Source organism: Eurypyga helias, unplaced genomic scaffold, assembly GCF_000690775.1.
Source record: "Eurypyga helias isolate BGI_N326 unplaced genomic scaffold, ASM69077v1 scaffold37669, whole genome shotgun sequence".
Lineage (NCBI taxonomy): Eukaryota > Metazoa > Chordata > Aves > Eurypygiformes > Eurypygidae > Eurypyga > Eurypyga helias.
In genome coordinates, this window is record NW_010272074.1 from 21,682 (window position 1) to 39,106 (window position 17,425).

The 17,425-nt window shown below is 39.2% G+C and overlaps 1 protein-coding gene across 1 annotated transcript in view; it reads right to left on the reverse strand.

Moving 5' to 3' along the window:
• NFKB1 (nuclear factor of kappa light polypeptide gene enhancer in B-cells 1) overlaps nucleotides 1-13,801 on the reverse strand; it is a gene marked incomplete at its 3' end in the record, with an annotated part of 34,747 nt that extends 20,946 nt beyond the window's left edge. Inside the window, exons 1-5 of the mRNA XM_010159023.1 lie at nucleotides 13,762-13,801; nucleotides 12,409-12,446; nucleotides 9,150-9,248; nucleotides 1,817-1,965; nucleotides 107-270 (exon numbers count right to left, since the gene is read on the reverse strand). Of these exons, the coding sequence (XP_010157325.1) occupies nucleotides 107-270; nucleotides 1,817-1,965; nucleotides 9,150-9,248; nucleotides 12,409-12,446; nucleotides 13,762-13,801 (490 nt within the window). The remainder of the gene's footprint in view (nucleotides 1-106; nucleotides 271-1,816; nucleotides 1,966-9,149; nucleotides 9,249-12,408; nucleotides 12,447-13,761) is intronic.
• Between the last annotated feature and the right edge of the window lie 3,624 nt (nucleotides 13,802-17,425).

The following is a 17,425-nucleotide window of genomic DNA, read 5'->3' on the forward strand; positions in this document are numbered from 1 at the left end:
TTAAAACACAACAACACACCACCTCTTAAAGCACTTAGCCACAGGCTGTCTTCCTACCCATTTTTAGTAAAAGACCTATTAAAACCAGGCCATCAAGTCTACATACCAGTTAACTGCCTCTCTCCACATCCTTCTGCCTGCAGATAGCTAAGTTCAGGATGTACCAGGAGTCCTGGGTTGTATCCCTTTTTGCAAGCATCTATCATCCGTGTTTCCAGAGTTTCAAACACTTTCTTCTTTGTGACATGAAGTATTCCAAGATTGGCAAACCTGTCGAATTTTGACAGAGGTAAATACTTTCTTAAGGCTTTAGGCCAAACCTGCAGCAGGCAGTCTCTCTCCTACCCGAGGCAGCTACACAACTGAAGTCAATGGAAGGACTCTACAGGCTTACTTAGGCACCAGCAATTCTTGAGAGTAATTTTCCAGCAAGAAAAATTGAGCCAAGCTTACAAAACACGCAAAACATGAACCATTACACGGCGGCAATTGTACGGGTGCACGGGATTTTCCCCATGGCATAAGTAGTAATCTGTTAGCTTTCAGGCTTACGATATGGAAGTGGCTTACAAAACATTTGAAAACCTAGTTGTCACACTTAAGTTTGCTTTGTCTTGGCAATGACATTAACATGTCATTCTATATGGCTGTTATGCAGAGCAGCTACTCAGAATAAGCTCCATTCATGCAAAATGATTTGGAGAGCAAGCTAAGAAGCTAAAAACAGTGAAACATTTTCCAAAGGGAATGTTTTAAGCAAGGCTCTGGAAATTCAGCAAGACACTTTAGATATCTGTTTGAATGAAAACATCCATAATGCGAGATCTTCCTTTGTAAAATTCTCCTGGCACATTTAAAAATCAATTAGGTCTGGAAGTATGAAAACAAGACAATAACTCAATTTTCATGTGGGTCAATTGAGGATAGGAAAGCTGTTTCTAAACATCTGATGAAAAACAAGACAGGTTAGGAAATGAGCCAAACTTTTCAAGATGAAAAGGAGCATTTTAAATAAAGTTATTTAAATTGTTGTGCTCTGTAAAGTTAGTGCACTGGGCTTGGACATCAAAAGTTACAGTTTAAAAGAGTCCCGCTCCCAACCTTCTCAGCTTTTTAAACTTCATCTTCTTCACCAACAAAGACATTCTTGAGATCACAGAATGAAAATTCACAGCCAGCATGAAACCTGATCTAAGCCTGAAAAGGTAGACAGAAGCCTCAGCTCCATTTACTGATATAAACAATTATTCCTTTAAATTAAACAAGAACAGACCACGTACAATTTCATTATACTCTTACTACTTTAAACTTTAGAAGTTTGACTCATTTAGTATTTTCATGTTTGTATATGTCTTGCATTAATTTCAAATTTACTAACCCTATTTTCTTAACACTTTTCTCGTCACTACTTCCTATTGCCAGATTTTTGCAAACGTAAAATACTGATAAAAACTGTAATAAAAGCTTTTCTTCAGTAATTTTACAGTCCCATTGCTTTGATCGAAACTACTTACATTTTAAAGAACGTGCTTACAAGACAAATTTAGACTGCACACCAAGAGATTGAAACTCTACAAATCCTAAGGGAAAATTATGTGCTTAAACCTATTTAGCTTGCTTAGGGCAAATTCCACAAAGGTAAGCAGAAACGCCATTTATTTTTCTATTTCAGATACAAACAAAACACAGATCAGAGTATGAAGTCTAGTGCTCTACTTAGCTGCCTCTTAGTAGTATTTTTGTATTGCTTCTTACACTGTTTATCCTTGATTCTCACTCCCTTAGGCCAGTTTTGCAAATGAGTTGACAGACTTACCCTACAACCATATCTTTAGGTCCTGCATTAACCGTGCATACTCCGTCTTCACAAAATTTACCCACCAAGCTGTGAGCATGTAAGTGGACGTATTTCCCATTAGTAACTAACTGGACGATTACTTTTGCAGGTCCAACATAATTGCAGATCTGTAAATAAATATAAAAAAATATGGGGTGGGGTTTTTCTGTGTGTGGGTTTTTTTTTTAAATGGAACAAACTGAGTTTCAGTTGAGTATTTTCTGTCAGCCAAGTATATCCAAACTTACATGGGAGACATGTCTATGAAATTTCTCATGGAATACAAATGACTAACTGTACCAGCTCAGTACAAAGAAAAGCCAACACTATTTTGTAATTAAACTTGACATACAGATGGCAGTCATGACCAAAAAAGTTAAGAAATAAAGCAAAGGTAAAGGAAAGCAACCTTCTGTTTCCCAGATCATTAATCTCAGTTTTACATTGTCACCAGTTACTCCACATTGCTCTCCTGAAGTTTCAATGAGTACACTGAATTCACAGTAAACATTGTTACCTGTTAAGCAGCATACAGAAAAATGTATGTATTTAACAAAACCCCCTGTATTATTTTGCCCAATTTGAAAATATTTGAATTATTTTTAAATATTATGATTGTTTTAAAACAACATTTTAGTCTCATTATAATGACTCTTCAGGTAGAGATTTTAAAGTCAATTAATTCTATATTTGTAGGCATTTTGTTACTTCAATATGTTACATCAGCATACATTACCCAGTCCAGTAAATATTTCCCTGAGGTTACCAGTACATGGTACAGGATATGGTACATGAGGATATATGCTAAATCCTCACCCAAGATTTTGCAAGACTAGAGTGATGATAAACTAGGTGCCTCAGTAGAGCCAACTCTGGAGGACTACAAAGACTTTTTTTTTCCCCCTGTTATAGTTTCTAATCACTATAGGTTTTTTAACAGCTTTTATAATTGTGATGTCAGGTAATTTCCCCAAAACCAAACCTGAAACTACTAATAACATACCAGATTGATAAATTATTTGCTTTACTTATATGATTTAGAACTTTATTTTCTTTCCTCACTAGTAATATTCTTCAAATCAGTTGTCAATTATGCACCGCTTTCCAATTATGCTGAATATAAAATTACTCCATTTTTAAAAGAGCAAACATTAGCTCCTTTTCCAATTCACTTAATTAACCCTTTTATCAATGTTGGGTATTTTTCCCCTCCTCCTCTAACTTTTCTTCTAATTTACCTTGGGCAAAGTTCTTTGTATTGCAGCAGCTTATAGATCTAATCAACCAAGGTATTAAAGGATCACGATAAACATTAAAGTGATGAATCAGTGATGAACTGAATACTTAAGGTTATATTGTTGATAAAATACTGATAAGCAGGGATTGCCACGATTCCACCACATGACTGAGACCTGCTAGCTTCCTTCACTCCAGTTAACCCCTCTCTTGCACCCACCCATTCCATCACAGCTGAAACACTCGGCATATGCACAATGCACGCTTTCCTTTCTATTCACTGCTAAAAGCAAAGAAAAAAAAATCCCAACTATGAGAAAGCTGTTCCTGGAGGAACAGGTGTGCAAGTCCTCTCATTACTCACTGCAGCTAGGTAACTCCATAATACTCTAGTAACGTGCATTCTACAAGCGCTAGTTGCTAAAACACAACAATGGGATACTCAATGCTTCCTCCTCTTTCCAAGTTGTAATCTCTACTGGATTCAAACAGCACAAAGATGCAGAATGATCATTGCTTCACCGTTTATCAGCAGTAGAAAATGCAGGGGTCCCTACATAACTTTCACAAAGTCATCTGAAATTAAAAACTTGTTTGGTTCTACATGTCACCACCACCACTGCTACAATTAACTTTTCGAGAGGAGGGCTTTTGAAAAATTATTTTCACTTTATTCCTCACTAAACAAGCCTTTCCCTTCTATAAAGTTCCCAGCACATCTATATTGGTATATTCATGATGAGTAACAGGCATGTTCTAGTATCACATCAGAAAAGTTCAAGTTCATCAGCTGTAGAAACCACAGTGAAACTGTAGGTAGGACTGCTGCACGTCAAGGACTTTCCAGCCTCTGAAAGCAGAACATATAACTGCAGCGGTAACCAGATTGCAATCTCCCCATGTTACTCAGCTCACCATGATCTTTGTAGTCTCTCTCAGGGGAAAAACAAAGGACTTCTTAAAAAGTAATACCTTATGTAGGTCATAAGGCAAGAAAGGACTAGTTTTGTCATCCAGTCTGACGTCTTATGCCGCAAAGGCTACAGAATGTCCCTGAACTGCTTCCTAACTGCATTTCTTACAGACAGACTTTCCTGCTTGGTTTTGAGACATCCAGGTTATCTTGGTGCCCAGCAAAGTAGCCTTAATGGTTATATATACTTAAGTACCATAAGTTAACTCTGAAATAATCTTTCAGTGTCTTTGAGTCAGTGATGCCACAATTTCAGAGTAACTTAGAATTTATTCTGTCACTAGGATATATAAATAACTATCACCTTCTATGGAAAAACTTAAAAAAAAAAAATCAAAGTCATTAAAAATAGACAGTATATTACCATGCTGAAAACCTATAGAAACCTAAGGATTATGGTGTTGACAGAAAAACACATACTCAACATTTGAGGGAGATAGCATGTGGGTGCTGGACTGCTCAAAATCAGAGCTGTGATCTGGAAAAAATAGGTACTGAACTTCCAATTAAAGATAGGGTGGAAAAAAGAAAATAAGGAGTTCCTGGGAAGAGCATAGCTGTAATACTTGATTACATGCTGTACTGAAGCAGCATTGAATTGATCTCATCTGATAAAGTTAAAATGCTGCCGGCTCACATCTATCTGCTGTTTCTGTTTGAGAGAGATTTGTCTGAGAGATTAAAAGGACCCTGTGAACTTGAAATCGAGTCAATTTCAAAACAAGAGTTGAAAGGTTTTTTTTTTTTTTTAGTTATTTCACATCCTCTTGCAATCCAGACCCCAGCCAATTTTTTTTCTAGTTTCTGAAATTTTACAAAAACTTTATAGGAATGTTTTCCTACTTGAAGTAGACGTTTTTTCCAGTTGCTCTTACAGGCAAGAAGTGAAACCAACTGGTCAGCGACAGAAAGCAAAATACCATGTCAAACCTACAAAGACAGCAACTACAAAAATAAGCATTTCTCTTTCGCCCCAACCTTGCCTAACATTCAGAGTGTGACCAGTGCTGTCCTCAACAGACACATACAAAAATGTTCCACAGGTGAGGCATCACTCTGTCTCTCTAAACAGTATGTTTTCACAGAGCAGCACCATTTTTTTTATCAGTTGGTAGTTTAAGGCAAAATATTTCAGATGTGGTAGGAATCATTTAGGCAACTGAATACTTACTTATAGGTCTAAGAATAAACAATGTAATTTAAACCGATGGGAGCTGAAGATCTTCTCATCTTCTAAATGTGTGGTCATTCTCATCCCAAAAATATAGTTAGGTGCTCCACTTTAGGAGCCCAACCAAAGGGGCTTGGTGGCCCATAGTCAGCCAAATTAACCATAACAGGAGAAAGCACAAATCTCACTGAATTTAGTTTTGGCTGAATTTGATTCAGTACAGGTTTTTAAGAAGGGTAAAGATTTGTAACAAAAAGTCTGCTCATTCCTGTCTCATGTTTATTCCTTATTTCAGCTGTTAAATGTATTTTTAACTTGAAATCAGTAAATTACTGCATTAAATTCTCAACAATTTAAGTCCTGGGAGGGGAGGGGGGGTGTTGCTGATGGGAGGGGAGCAAATATGCTGCTTCTTTCTTCACCAAGAAGGCTCATCAACAAAGTAATGACTAATTTTTCCATAAATTCCCCTCCTGAACTTGAAGTATATGCTGAAATCCCCAATTTCAGTCAGAACACTTATCTCCAAACTGAGCTGTAACTTAGGATAGCCCCAGGACATGGCTGGATGGGCAGTTCTGTTTGGTTGCCTGGGTTGAGGGCTGCCCAACTGGTATTCATCTTCGTTTCGCTGAACTGTACAATGTCCAAGCTCTTCTGCAGAGAAATGGTGTTCATTAGCTTGGGCACACCTCTGAACAATCGGTTACTCAGTCTCTGGGCTGGAGCTGATTTACATCCAGCTCACAGATAATAGGCAACTTGAGTTCACAGCCACCCACGTAGATTTGCCCCCAAGGAGATGAAAATTCAGGACATTTCCTTCACACCACCGTTTTCAGCAAATTGTTTTCATGAATATACCTCCACCACATCAGTATGCAAAAGACGAGCACACACATGGTAAAAGTATAAGGCCAGTGGAAATTTTCTGCCTAAGTTTTCTCAGTGTTTTTCAAATACATAAAAATCAAGCAAATTATGAATAAAAATTGTAGGTAGCTTCTTAAGATGGTGATAAGATTAGACAATCCAGTTTTATTCTTTCTTCTTATACTACTGATTGTTTTTTCCTCTGGACAAAAAGCTAACGATGAATAAGCAGCTCAGGAGCTTCGATTAGAACTGTTGTAGATAGTAACATTTTCCAGTGTTGTGTTACTTACACTAAGCAGATGAAGATGGTATTTAAATGAAGAATTTTAGGTACCTTTCTACTGTAATCATGAAACTCGCAATGAAATCTAACTTCACTGTAACATGTTCAGTGTCTAAAACTGCTCTGCTCTATGTAACTACGTGCAGAGCTATATGAAGTCCTTGAAAATGTAAGACGTTCTGTATACAGTATCAGGATTATTGTTAGCAAAGAATATAATTACATAAACCATAAAAATTAATTAATCAATCCCATTTTTTGACATTACAGAAAAATACTACTTTTATCTAGACTCCATCTGTCACTACTGTGCTGTTAAAACAAGAGGTTTTAAATCAATTTCCCCCTTACTGTCCAGTGTAGATTTGTCTTAAGTGTAACAACTGGCATTGCAGAACTGCTACACTAACTCCTGACCTACACCTTCTCCTACTATACTATACAGGAGGTGGTTAAACATGTAAGTAACTAGCAAAACATCCTGCTCAGAGACATAGAAAAGTCTTCAGCACTCCAGACTTTAAATACAAGATGTATCTTGATGTGTTCCAGCTCAGCTACAAGTTAGGGACTGGGTACAGGAAAATAAAGAGAAGAGTAGACTTGAACAGTCCACATTATGCATGAGGTCATATCAGAATATGTTTTCTTTCGGCTTTCAATCCATAATCCTACAAAAAGGGAGTAGGGAGACTGAAATGCTTTTTTATGCACTGAAGATGTCTATTATCAGGACATCCTGTGGTAGCTACTGGTAAATCACATCAGCTTTCTGTGCAGAGTTGGCCAAGCAGAAGAGAGAGCCCAATAAGAGCTGCACTGACCGCACCACAGTCAAGGTTTAAAGATTTGTCACAAAACCTCCTTTTTACAGTACAGCCAAAGCTCATGCTACTGTCCTTTCACAGCACTGTGATCACCTAATGGAGATTTTATGGCGAAAGCCTCAGCACACAAGTTAAAAAAAAGTAATCCCAAAATAAACAAAAAAACCCAACACAACAAGAAATCGCAATCTTCAATTGCGTTCACCTCAGTTACGACGAGGTGAGCACCATTTGACAAAACACAGAAGAGACTTACAGGAAAAGGTGTGAAACTTCTGTCTTTACTGGCACCACTTGAATCAAGAACAGGCACTAACAAGCAATGGCCTTGAGGAATTTAGTTGTTGTGTTCCCTTGCCAGCCTCTCCCAGCAGGTGTTGCCATGCGGGGATTTGTAGTAGAAACAACCCAGATGCACACAGTAGGACAACAGAGAGGTAGGGAGGGGTAGGAAGGTGGGGAGGGGGGTGGTGGTGTGTGAATCTCTCTCTCTGTAAGCTTTAAGTGAAGATCAATGGAAACAGAAAATTTGATGGAAAGCCAAAGAACATTTTGCTTTCTTTACTCATGGAGAAATTCCATTTCCCATGTAACTCCTCATTTCATATCTCCTTGTCGTGCTATTGTGGAACCCATCATGTCTTTATAAAGTATCAGTTGTATTGTTATCAATAGAGATTGTATTGGAATACAAAGATCTGGCTCAACTGAGGTAAATTATTTTATATCTCAACATACCAGTGAAACTTCATTTGTTGGTTCATTACCATCACAGCAGAAAAGGGAAAAGCAAGTACATCCTTTGCCTGGGCTAGTAATTTTTCATAGGATTTTTGCAAGGCTATATAAAATCAGCTTTCCCAGCCTCTTCTCGAAACAGAAGACTAACACCCTAGGCTATCTCAACCAATGCTGATTATTTTCCATTGAGTCATGCTCACACTGATTCATTATGGAGATGCAACTGTTCCAAACTCCAGCCCTTCTCAAGAACAGCCGAACCGCATGCATCCTGCGTAGAAAGCTGAGGAGTGGCACACATTAAGACAGAGGCTGACTGCTTGCCACAACCGTAAAGGAGTAAGAGATAACACCAAAATTAAAATACATTAAGAGATAACATCACAATTAAAATACATTAACCCTGCTCCTCATGAGACAATCTCTAGTGCAATAGTTCAAAGACTAAGACTTTCTAGTGCAATACCAAGACTAAGACTTTCATTACGTTAAAAATACTGAAAGGACAATGTATCTTTTCCACATTTCCATGGAAAAAGAATTTGCTGCAAGATGACAGTTCTTCTCTAATCCTAGAATGATTAATCACCACTGTTATAATCTTCATATTGTGATAGCACAGAATGTTTCTTTGATTAACATCACTGAATTTATTCCAGGGAAAAAAAAGCCCCAAAGAACATTCAGCAAACAATTGAACGTATTGCTGCTCCTATTAAAATGAGAAGTTTTCTGTTGACTTTAAAAGAATTAAGTCCTTAAGAACTGAGTCGCCTAGAGATATTGAAAAAGGAATAACATGATCAGAAAAAGAAGGAAAACTTGGTAAATAGCTTCTTCGAGTGAAGTGGAATAACTGACCAGACTCACGCCTTGCAGTATGCTAGAAGTGGAGTGACTGAGCGTAAAGCAAGGCGTGAACTGCTAAAACTGCACCTTAAGGAAGAGTTCCATTAATCTGCATGAGGGCAGTGACGTGGTAGGTGCTGGAATGCTTCCTGCTGGAAGATAAATACCATGCCAAAAATAACTCCACAAATCTGAAGACAACTCCCTTTTCAAAATCAATTACATTTTGAAAGTTGTTGAGATGCACTCAGTTGTGAGTAATTTCATCCAAATGTATGTTGCTATACAGTCAGGTCCTATACACATACACATGACACTTGCATTCAGTTTGCAAAGTCAATGATTTATGTACTTACTTTGACCTGAGGGTATGATTTTTTGTTCTTTTCACTAGAAGCGCCAGGAAGTCCACCATGTGAAGGTCCTTCGCATACGTATCGGAAACGAAACCCCCGCTGTGGAAATAAAGGAAAAGAAACTTGAAAGCTGTTTAGAAACAAAACTCAAAAAAAAAAAAGAAAAAGCACACACACACAAAACTTGCCCAAACAGCCCACAAACAGTAAAGTTACAACTCTTCATCCCTGAAATGCTGTCGGAGTGCTGGTTACAAAGCACCACTGAACTGCAGCCCTGGAGAAACCGTTCTATTCTCATTCTTACACACAGCAGCAACCCGACATTTTTCTTCAGCAAGTGAAGATATTTCGAAGCACAGATCTACTTACACTCTCTAAGCATGATAAAAATTAAAAGAGAGAGAATACAGGAGCAGACACTTTCTCCCATGATTGCGGCTAGGGAGGGAGAACTGAAGCCAGTAATGATCAAGGAAGTCCAAAGCATCAGAAAGAAAAGAACAGAAATGAAAGAGAAATGCTTCTTCCTTCTGGGAAGAGCATGTGAAAGACTTATCTTCAAGCAGAGCCCAGAAACAGCACAAAAGCTCCAGGAGACTTTGAATGGCTGGGTTTTCATCTCGGCTACATAAAAGATATCTGTTAGGGAACTGCAGGATCAGTAATGATCAAGGAAGTCCAAAGCATCAGAAAGAAAAGAACAGAAATGAAAGAGAAATGCTTCTTCCTTCTGGGAAGAGCATGTGAAAGACTTATCTTCAAGCAGAGCCCAGAAACAGCACAAAAGCTCCAGGAGACTTTGAATGGCTGGGTTTTCATCTCGGCTACATAAAAGATATCTGTTAGGGAACTGCAGGATGTTAGCAACCACTCTAGAGTACAGCTGTCCATTTATTCCATTTTTCATTACAGGAAATAACATCCCCTTTACTTTACAGGGTAATCTATAAGGCAGAAAAGATGCAACACTTAAGCAAATGTTTTTGTTAACCCTAACTCTACTTAACTATATTATTTCATGTGGCCCCCAACTTTTAATTCTTTCAGATCTACTCCCCAGTCCTGCCATTTCTGGCAAAACCTCCATCTGATGTAAGGCTCCCAGCATCTGTCCAAACAGCACCAGTTAGTGTTGTATTCTTCATCAAGAATCCTTCAGATTTTTCTAATAGTAGACAACTCTGAATTCAAAGTCTGTATTTGCTGACCGTGAACAACATGGTTCAAAAAATTACTCTGTAATCATTAGCTTCAATACTAAACTCATTAAAGCCTTTTCAGTGTAAGAACCTGGTTCCATGCAAAGGCAAAGATCCATCTTCTATTCAGATACTGACCAGACAACGTAATTCATCCTTAAGCACGTATTTACCTTCCTACAGCGAACTGAGTGACCAAGTGAATTGCAAGTTACGTGCCCAGCTACAATGAGCTTGATCTCAAGTTGTCCAAAAAGGCAAAGCAACCTCTGCAGTCATGACACATCAGACAATCCAAACCAGTCTCTCTTCACCTCTATGACTTCAATCGAAGATTGAAGATCCAGCAGTCATCTGTATGGCCTTCCCCAGCTCATTGCCCCTGCCATCCTAGCAATGTTTTCAGACAGTCTTACTTCCCCCAGCTGTCTCTTTCCTCCAAAAATAATCACAAGCACAGTACTGCTGATGGATCACCCTGTTATAAACCAGTGCCCAGCTTGCCACATGGGTACTCCACCACAGGACCTGCTTGCTGAGAACTCATGAACGGAAACAATGGTTTCTCCTTAGGTACTGCAAACTGTAGGTTCTACCATGTAAAGGCACAGCCTGATGCAGGATGAACTAAAGCAACATCGAAGAGGCAGCATATTCTTCCAAGAGTTCACGGTATGCTGCTGTTTCACCTGTAACCATGAAGTGTCATTCCTGGAGGGATGTTCCATCACAAAAATGTCTTTGGTGTGTGGCAGAAACGTGTTCTCTACTGCCTCCTGCTAGGAAGGCTGAATCACAGCATTGCTCCCGCAGAAGACCAAGAAAAGGATGGGACAACTTTTAGTCACCCTTTTCCCTGACTACCTAACAGCTCCATAAGCATTTTATGCAACTGACTGGGAGAGGTATGAAAGGGTTTTTCATGCTGCAATACCTTTAGGAGGAGTATTTGTAATTGCTGATGCCACCAGCTAAAGGGGAACAATACCCTGGGATATGTCAGGGCAATTGTCACCCAACAATTACTTTGTACATCAGTTACATGAAAACTAACCAGTGCACTGGGATGACTTTCATACTGTCAGAGGAACGTAAGTGAGTGTTTGCTACACAAAGTTACATTCAAGTATTTATCTTCATTTTTCTTGGGTGACTGAAAACAGCCAATTGTGACAAAAGGAATCTCAAAGGATAACAGAATTTCTTTATGACGACAAAGCACAAGTCAAAAATTCCTGTAACTTGGGAATAGAATGATTTCTTTTTTTCCTCTTTCACATGTTTTAGGAAACATAAAACAAATACTAATAATCTTGGTCTAATCATAGAATAGAACGGTTTGGGTGGGAAGGGATCTTAAAGACCATCTGGTTCCAACCCCCCTGCCATGGGGGGTTGCTTCCACTAGATCAGGTTGCTCAAAGCCTCATCCAGCCTGGCCTTGAACACTTCCAGGGATGGGGCATCCACAGCTTCTCTGGGCAACCTGTGCCAGTGCCTCACCACCCTCTCTGGGAAGAACTTTATCCTGATATCTAATCTAAACCTCCCCGCTTTCAGTTTAAACCTGTTACCCCTTGTCCTGTCACTACAGGCCCTTGTAAAAAGTCTTCTCTCAGCTTCCTTATCGGCCCCTTCAGGTACTGGAAGGCTGCAATAAGGTCTCCCTGGAGCCTTCTCTTCTCCAGGCTGAACAAGCCCAACTCTCTCAGCCTTTCATCATAGGAGAGGTGCTTCAACTATTTACATTTCAAAATATTTGGGTACTGTAAGAGTCACTTCTAAGATGAAGAGTCTATACTTAGCAGACATTTTTTAAAAAACCCTCAGGGTTTTATTCTGTCTTATGACACTTCCAGAGAGAAACAAAGATGAAAATAGAAGAAAACAGGAAATGATTTAACTACAAATGTGAGAGGAAAAACTGCTCAGGCTTAAGTGACACATTTCTTATGATTGTTTAACCTCTTCAATAATTTTTCTCATCTTAAGACACACTTTTATTCTAAGCTGAATATAATAACGTAAAGATTTTCACAATGTAGTGTTATTCTTACCTGCTTTGGCTGTTCTATGATTTGAAGATACGGTCCATCTGCTAACATAAAAGAAAGAAAAGTCATAGTAATAGAAACATAATTTACATTATGTCATATAAGTTGCAGGGGTAAAATTGATGTCCTTGAAGGTCTTGAGACATTTCTCAAGAGAGAATTCTCATTAAGAATGTCTTGAGAATTTTTGAAAGCACCTAAGCATCTTCAGAACTTAAATTTGAAATAAATTAATCACTTGTCAATCTGTCATTTCTAACATTCGCCTAAACCAGTGGAATAGGAAGCGAAAGATTAACTCAAGTTAATTTTAGCTCAGAGGGCCTAAATGAGCAACTCTGATCACTCAGTTAAGACTCACAATGGTGAGTAAGAACAGGATCCTCCCCCTGCCACTGTCAAGCAGCCTGGCCTTCCCCAGCTAAGGTTAACTTTTGTATTTAAAACCCTTGGGCTCCAAAGACTATACTCACAAGCTTTTGGCCTCAGGGCTTCCTACTGAATAGGTGCTTTTCAAAGTCTAGAGACAGAGCTTCCCATTGGCTGAGATATCAGAATACAGAAAGAATTTAAGTTGTCCCAACATGCCTTAACAGTCAGAACTGCTTAAAAAAACCCACCTTGAATTGAGGAGACTAAACAATTTACATTCTTTTAATAATTTCAGATACACTTTAAAATATATTGTTCTACTGTGCCTCTAAAAACACTCTTACTTGACTACAGATGTGGACTTTGCAAGATCCATCTTTGAGCACCATGCCAATGCATGGGATTATGTTCTATTAAAATTCTACTTGTGTCTTTCAAGTAAGGCTTCCTTAAACAGCTTTCAGTCTTACGCCAATTCCTGAACAGCAGCTAACTTCATACCATAAACCTCATTCAAAATTCACCAGTTTAAATAGCCTTTGAGCAGGCCCTAAATGCAGTGCCACCAGAGGTAAGAATTCATCACCTGATCAGAGCTTAGCTCCAGCTCTGATGGTTTAGATTATTTACAACAAGAAGGAAAGCTCTCCAGGCAGATGGCTGTGAAACACCTCTTAAAATGTAAGCCACTCCAAGTCTCAAAATGACAATTCCAAGAGGTATGATTTCTTCCCTGCTTCTTGCTAAGCAGAGGATAAGATTTTTTGTCAAAGCAGTTCCCAAATGACAGCTTCACTGTGAATACCCATGCAATATTTCGCCAGCTATATTCCTGTTGGAATTATATATAATCACTTATACTCTATTAAAGGTATTAATGCTAAGGAACTGAACAAGCTCACTGGGAAATGTGAAACCTCCAAAGCAGATAAGCCACAGCTATGTGGCAGAGCCTGCAAGCATATAAAACATACCATGACCTACCAACATTCAGGTGTGATCTGCCTCCAAACCACCGCACCATCTCACCCAGCTACCTCAACTAGGTAGTACTTGGCCTCATACAGAACTACACACTTGCATCAACTTTAATTTGCTAATAGGCCTAATGTTCACTGATAATTTAAAATGGCAGAGGATTTGTTAATTCAGAGTTTGTAGCATAACTACATGCATCCCTCTCAGCTCCTCAATACAACTTCAAATAAAACAGACCTTCATGTCTTCAGACAGCACAGGTCTTAACTGAACAGGCTTCTCCCAAAATGAAAGTTTTGATAGACATGCTAGTAGATGGAGTTAATACTTTGCTGCTGAATTTAGCTGACTCAGCATTAGTTTCATGCCAAAGATATACTGCAAATGCCAGTCACAACAATTTCACATACAAAGATAATTTATTTCCCAAGTCCAACACTTTTCCTATGCAAAAATAAACAGTACTAGAATTAAAGTCTTGAAGTCATTCAAAACGATTGCCTCAAAACCATATACACATCATCATACTTTAGAAAACATGAAAGTCAGTTTGGACCTCAGCAACTTTAAGAGAAGTAGAGTAATATTTAGCTTTGGTGTGGTTTTACATTTCAGTTTTTGTCTGTAACATGGAGTCAAGATGAGTCAAGGTGGGTTTAAGCATTGTATCAGCACCTAAATTTACAACCTCAGTTCACAGACCTCATGCTTTAAGCATCTAAAATTTCATACTGTAGCAATCCAGAGGCCTTGTATCTTCATGGCACTGGCAGAAATAATGCACCTAAAATACAACTGTGTAGTTCAACTTTGAACCAACCCTCCAGGGGAGGATCTGCCAAGTAATTGTTCTTTGACAGTTCTCCCCTTAGGAATTCATTTCCAGGGCATACACACTGAGTTAGTATCAGCACAAAATACTACTGCTTTCTCTTAAACATTAGCCAGAAAAGGAAGCACTGTCTTATCCAACAGCTAAGTTGCTGCAGCAGTCCAACAGGATGCAGCAGAACCAGGTTCCAACTCTTCCTCAGAATAAGGAAATTCAAACTCCTAAGAGAATGATAAACACTATAATGACACATTGTAAAGTTCAATGGGAATTCTTTGTACTGCTGAAATGGTTTCACCTTGCAAGGGACTTGTGAAAACACAGGAAAATTGAAAACTTAGGACTGTGGTCCTTATGCCACCTTGGGGAAAAAAGCTTATAGAAAGCATACAAATATATTGATACCAAAAAATCAAACTAGCTTACATACTAATACTAGGAAAAATATACTACAAAATAATACTACAAAAAAGGTGCAGTGTAAATGTACAAAGGCAAATTAGATGTCTGTTATCATTAATCCAGACTATATAAGTCATGTACCAATGTATTTAAAACAAAGTTTTGTGAGGTCTTATTTTAACCTTTGGGTTTTGTGACTAAACATTTTCTTTTTTACAATGACTAAGTAAGTCTCTGGTACAGCATCTGAACCAGATCCAAGTAACAGTACAGAGAAAGCACTCTAATGCAAGACACTTAATTACATCTGAAATGCTATTGAAAAATAAGCAGCAATATTCAACTTCCAAGCATAAGTGGAATACTAGTTTGACTATACAAAGGATTTTACTTAGTGAAAGGTCTCATACAGCTGTCTTCCTTAAACTCTGAATACTTCCCAGAAGTAGGTAGACAGCCTAACATTGTCTACGTGTGGTTCTTTCTTTGTCTCTCTCATTCTTTCCCATAGTGAGAAGATGTTTATAATTTTCTACAGGGAAGTTTTTAATATTTTGTGTCTATTAGCAAACATGTCTGGTCTAATCAGACAGACAGCAAGAACCTGAGGATGTATACCTTGTAAGAGGAATTAATAATGACAAGATTTGTGAGGATCTTTTGCACCTCTGTTCTAGGCTGGAAAGTTGCTTACTTCAAGTTCTTGTTAATGAGCAACCCCCTTTTAAGTGTTAAACAACCACAAGAAGGAATGCTACTTAACGCATAGCTTAAGTTCTACTTCTGCCCTCCAGAGAGGCCGAAGCAGAATCCAGTCATGGAGCTGGCCTCTACACTGGGATGACTCTCATGGCTGCCAAGAGCCAAGTTTTGACATGAGCACTCCTCAGGATTTGCCTGGCACTGCTGCAGTCAGGAGGGCTAAGAACTGCGACTAAAACATACACTCATCCAGCCTGGAGGGGGTTTGTTGCAGACTGCCACATCCTGGCTATGCTTCAGTGCTTCCTTTTCTGTCTTCTGGGCTCAGTTGCCACAGACCGACTTGCATCCCACTGCCTCCCCTCCAGCCTGAGTCACAGTCCCACTTCCCCAGGTCTTCTTCAATTGCTATATTTCTTCATTTTCCTTCCTGCGTGAGTCAGAGGCCCTCCTGCATCTTCACACTCCCACCACTTACATTCTTTGTTCCTCTTGACAGGCCTCACCCTGCACACACGTTTCCCAAAGGAGCACCCGCCTTAGGCTCCCTCTTGGTTTCTTCTTCCCATCATCGCAAAGTCAAGAAAAAAGGAGTCTGTGAGGTTGGTGGGATATCCCTGCAAGCCAGGCAGCATGACAAGACAAGTGGTCCTTATCTAACAGCTTACCTAGTGCCTAAAGCTGTTCAATTTAACCTGCAACCGGCTGTGGTCAAGTGCCTCCCTCACCTCTTCTCTGCTAGTGGGTCCCCCAGAACAGGCATCTCACCATTGTAACTCTCTGCAGTTTTGTTCTGTGGACATGGGTGAAAACACTCGTGGCCTCTAGGTTTTGATTGTTAAATCCAACACCAACCCTCTTTGGTCCATCCTGGCAGTGGTGCCTTGCTGCTACAAGCTCAGACTCCAGATCTAGTATCTCGTCCTTTCTGAAGGCCTACCGTAGCATTTCTATGTCCTCAGTCTCAGGGATTCACCTTCTTGCATCTTAGCTCTGCAGTGTTCAAAGCACGATGTTTAAAGCAAGCAGCACATGGACTTTGCTTAACCTCTCTGTTCCCTCAGTTCACTCTTCAAAATACAAGCACAGAAGTTCTAGAAAAAAACACCAAAAGCAGTATGTAAATCTGCTCATGCTTCTGAGGATCAGGGCCACTGATATGGGACAGGGAAAATGAATGCTCATCTAATTTTTGCTGATGGTCAGACTTCCTTGAATCTCTCCCATTATCTCTCTGAAAAAATATTAAATAAATATTTTTGTAAGTGCCTTCTTTTTTGTTCTATGCTGTTCTCATTTCTCAGCAGTGAGCATCACAGAGGGTTGGGCACAGGAGGTTAAAGAAATACCAGAAAACTGTAATTTTAGCAGCCTCCAGGCAATACTGTTCAGCTGCTGATGGCCCTGCTTCAACTTCACAGGCTTAAAAACACAGCACCTTAATTTCAATAGCTTGCTAAACCAGAGACCTTAAAAATCCAAACAATTAACCAGTTCCCAAAACCATCTCTAACTGGCACACAGACTGCTACATTACATGGCTGTAGATGGCTTTGTATAATCAGGAGGAAGTAAGAAACACCCAAAATTATAAAATGCTTTGCTCAGAGCTCTGCCCATTTCCTCTCCAATTTAAGGCCTCACTTTGCCCCTCCACTACACAGTGGACATCACAGCAATGCATACCTGCTTTTACACTGCCTGACTTGCCTTCACCCTCAGCAAGTTTGCCGA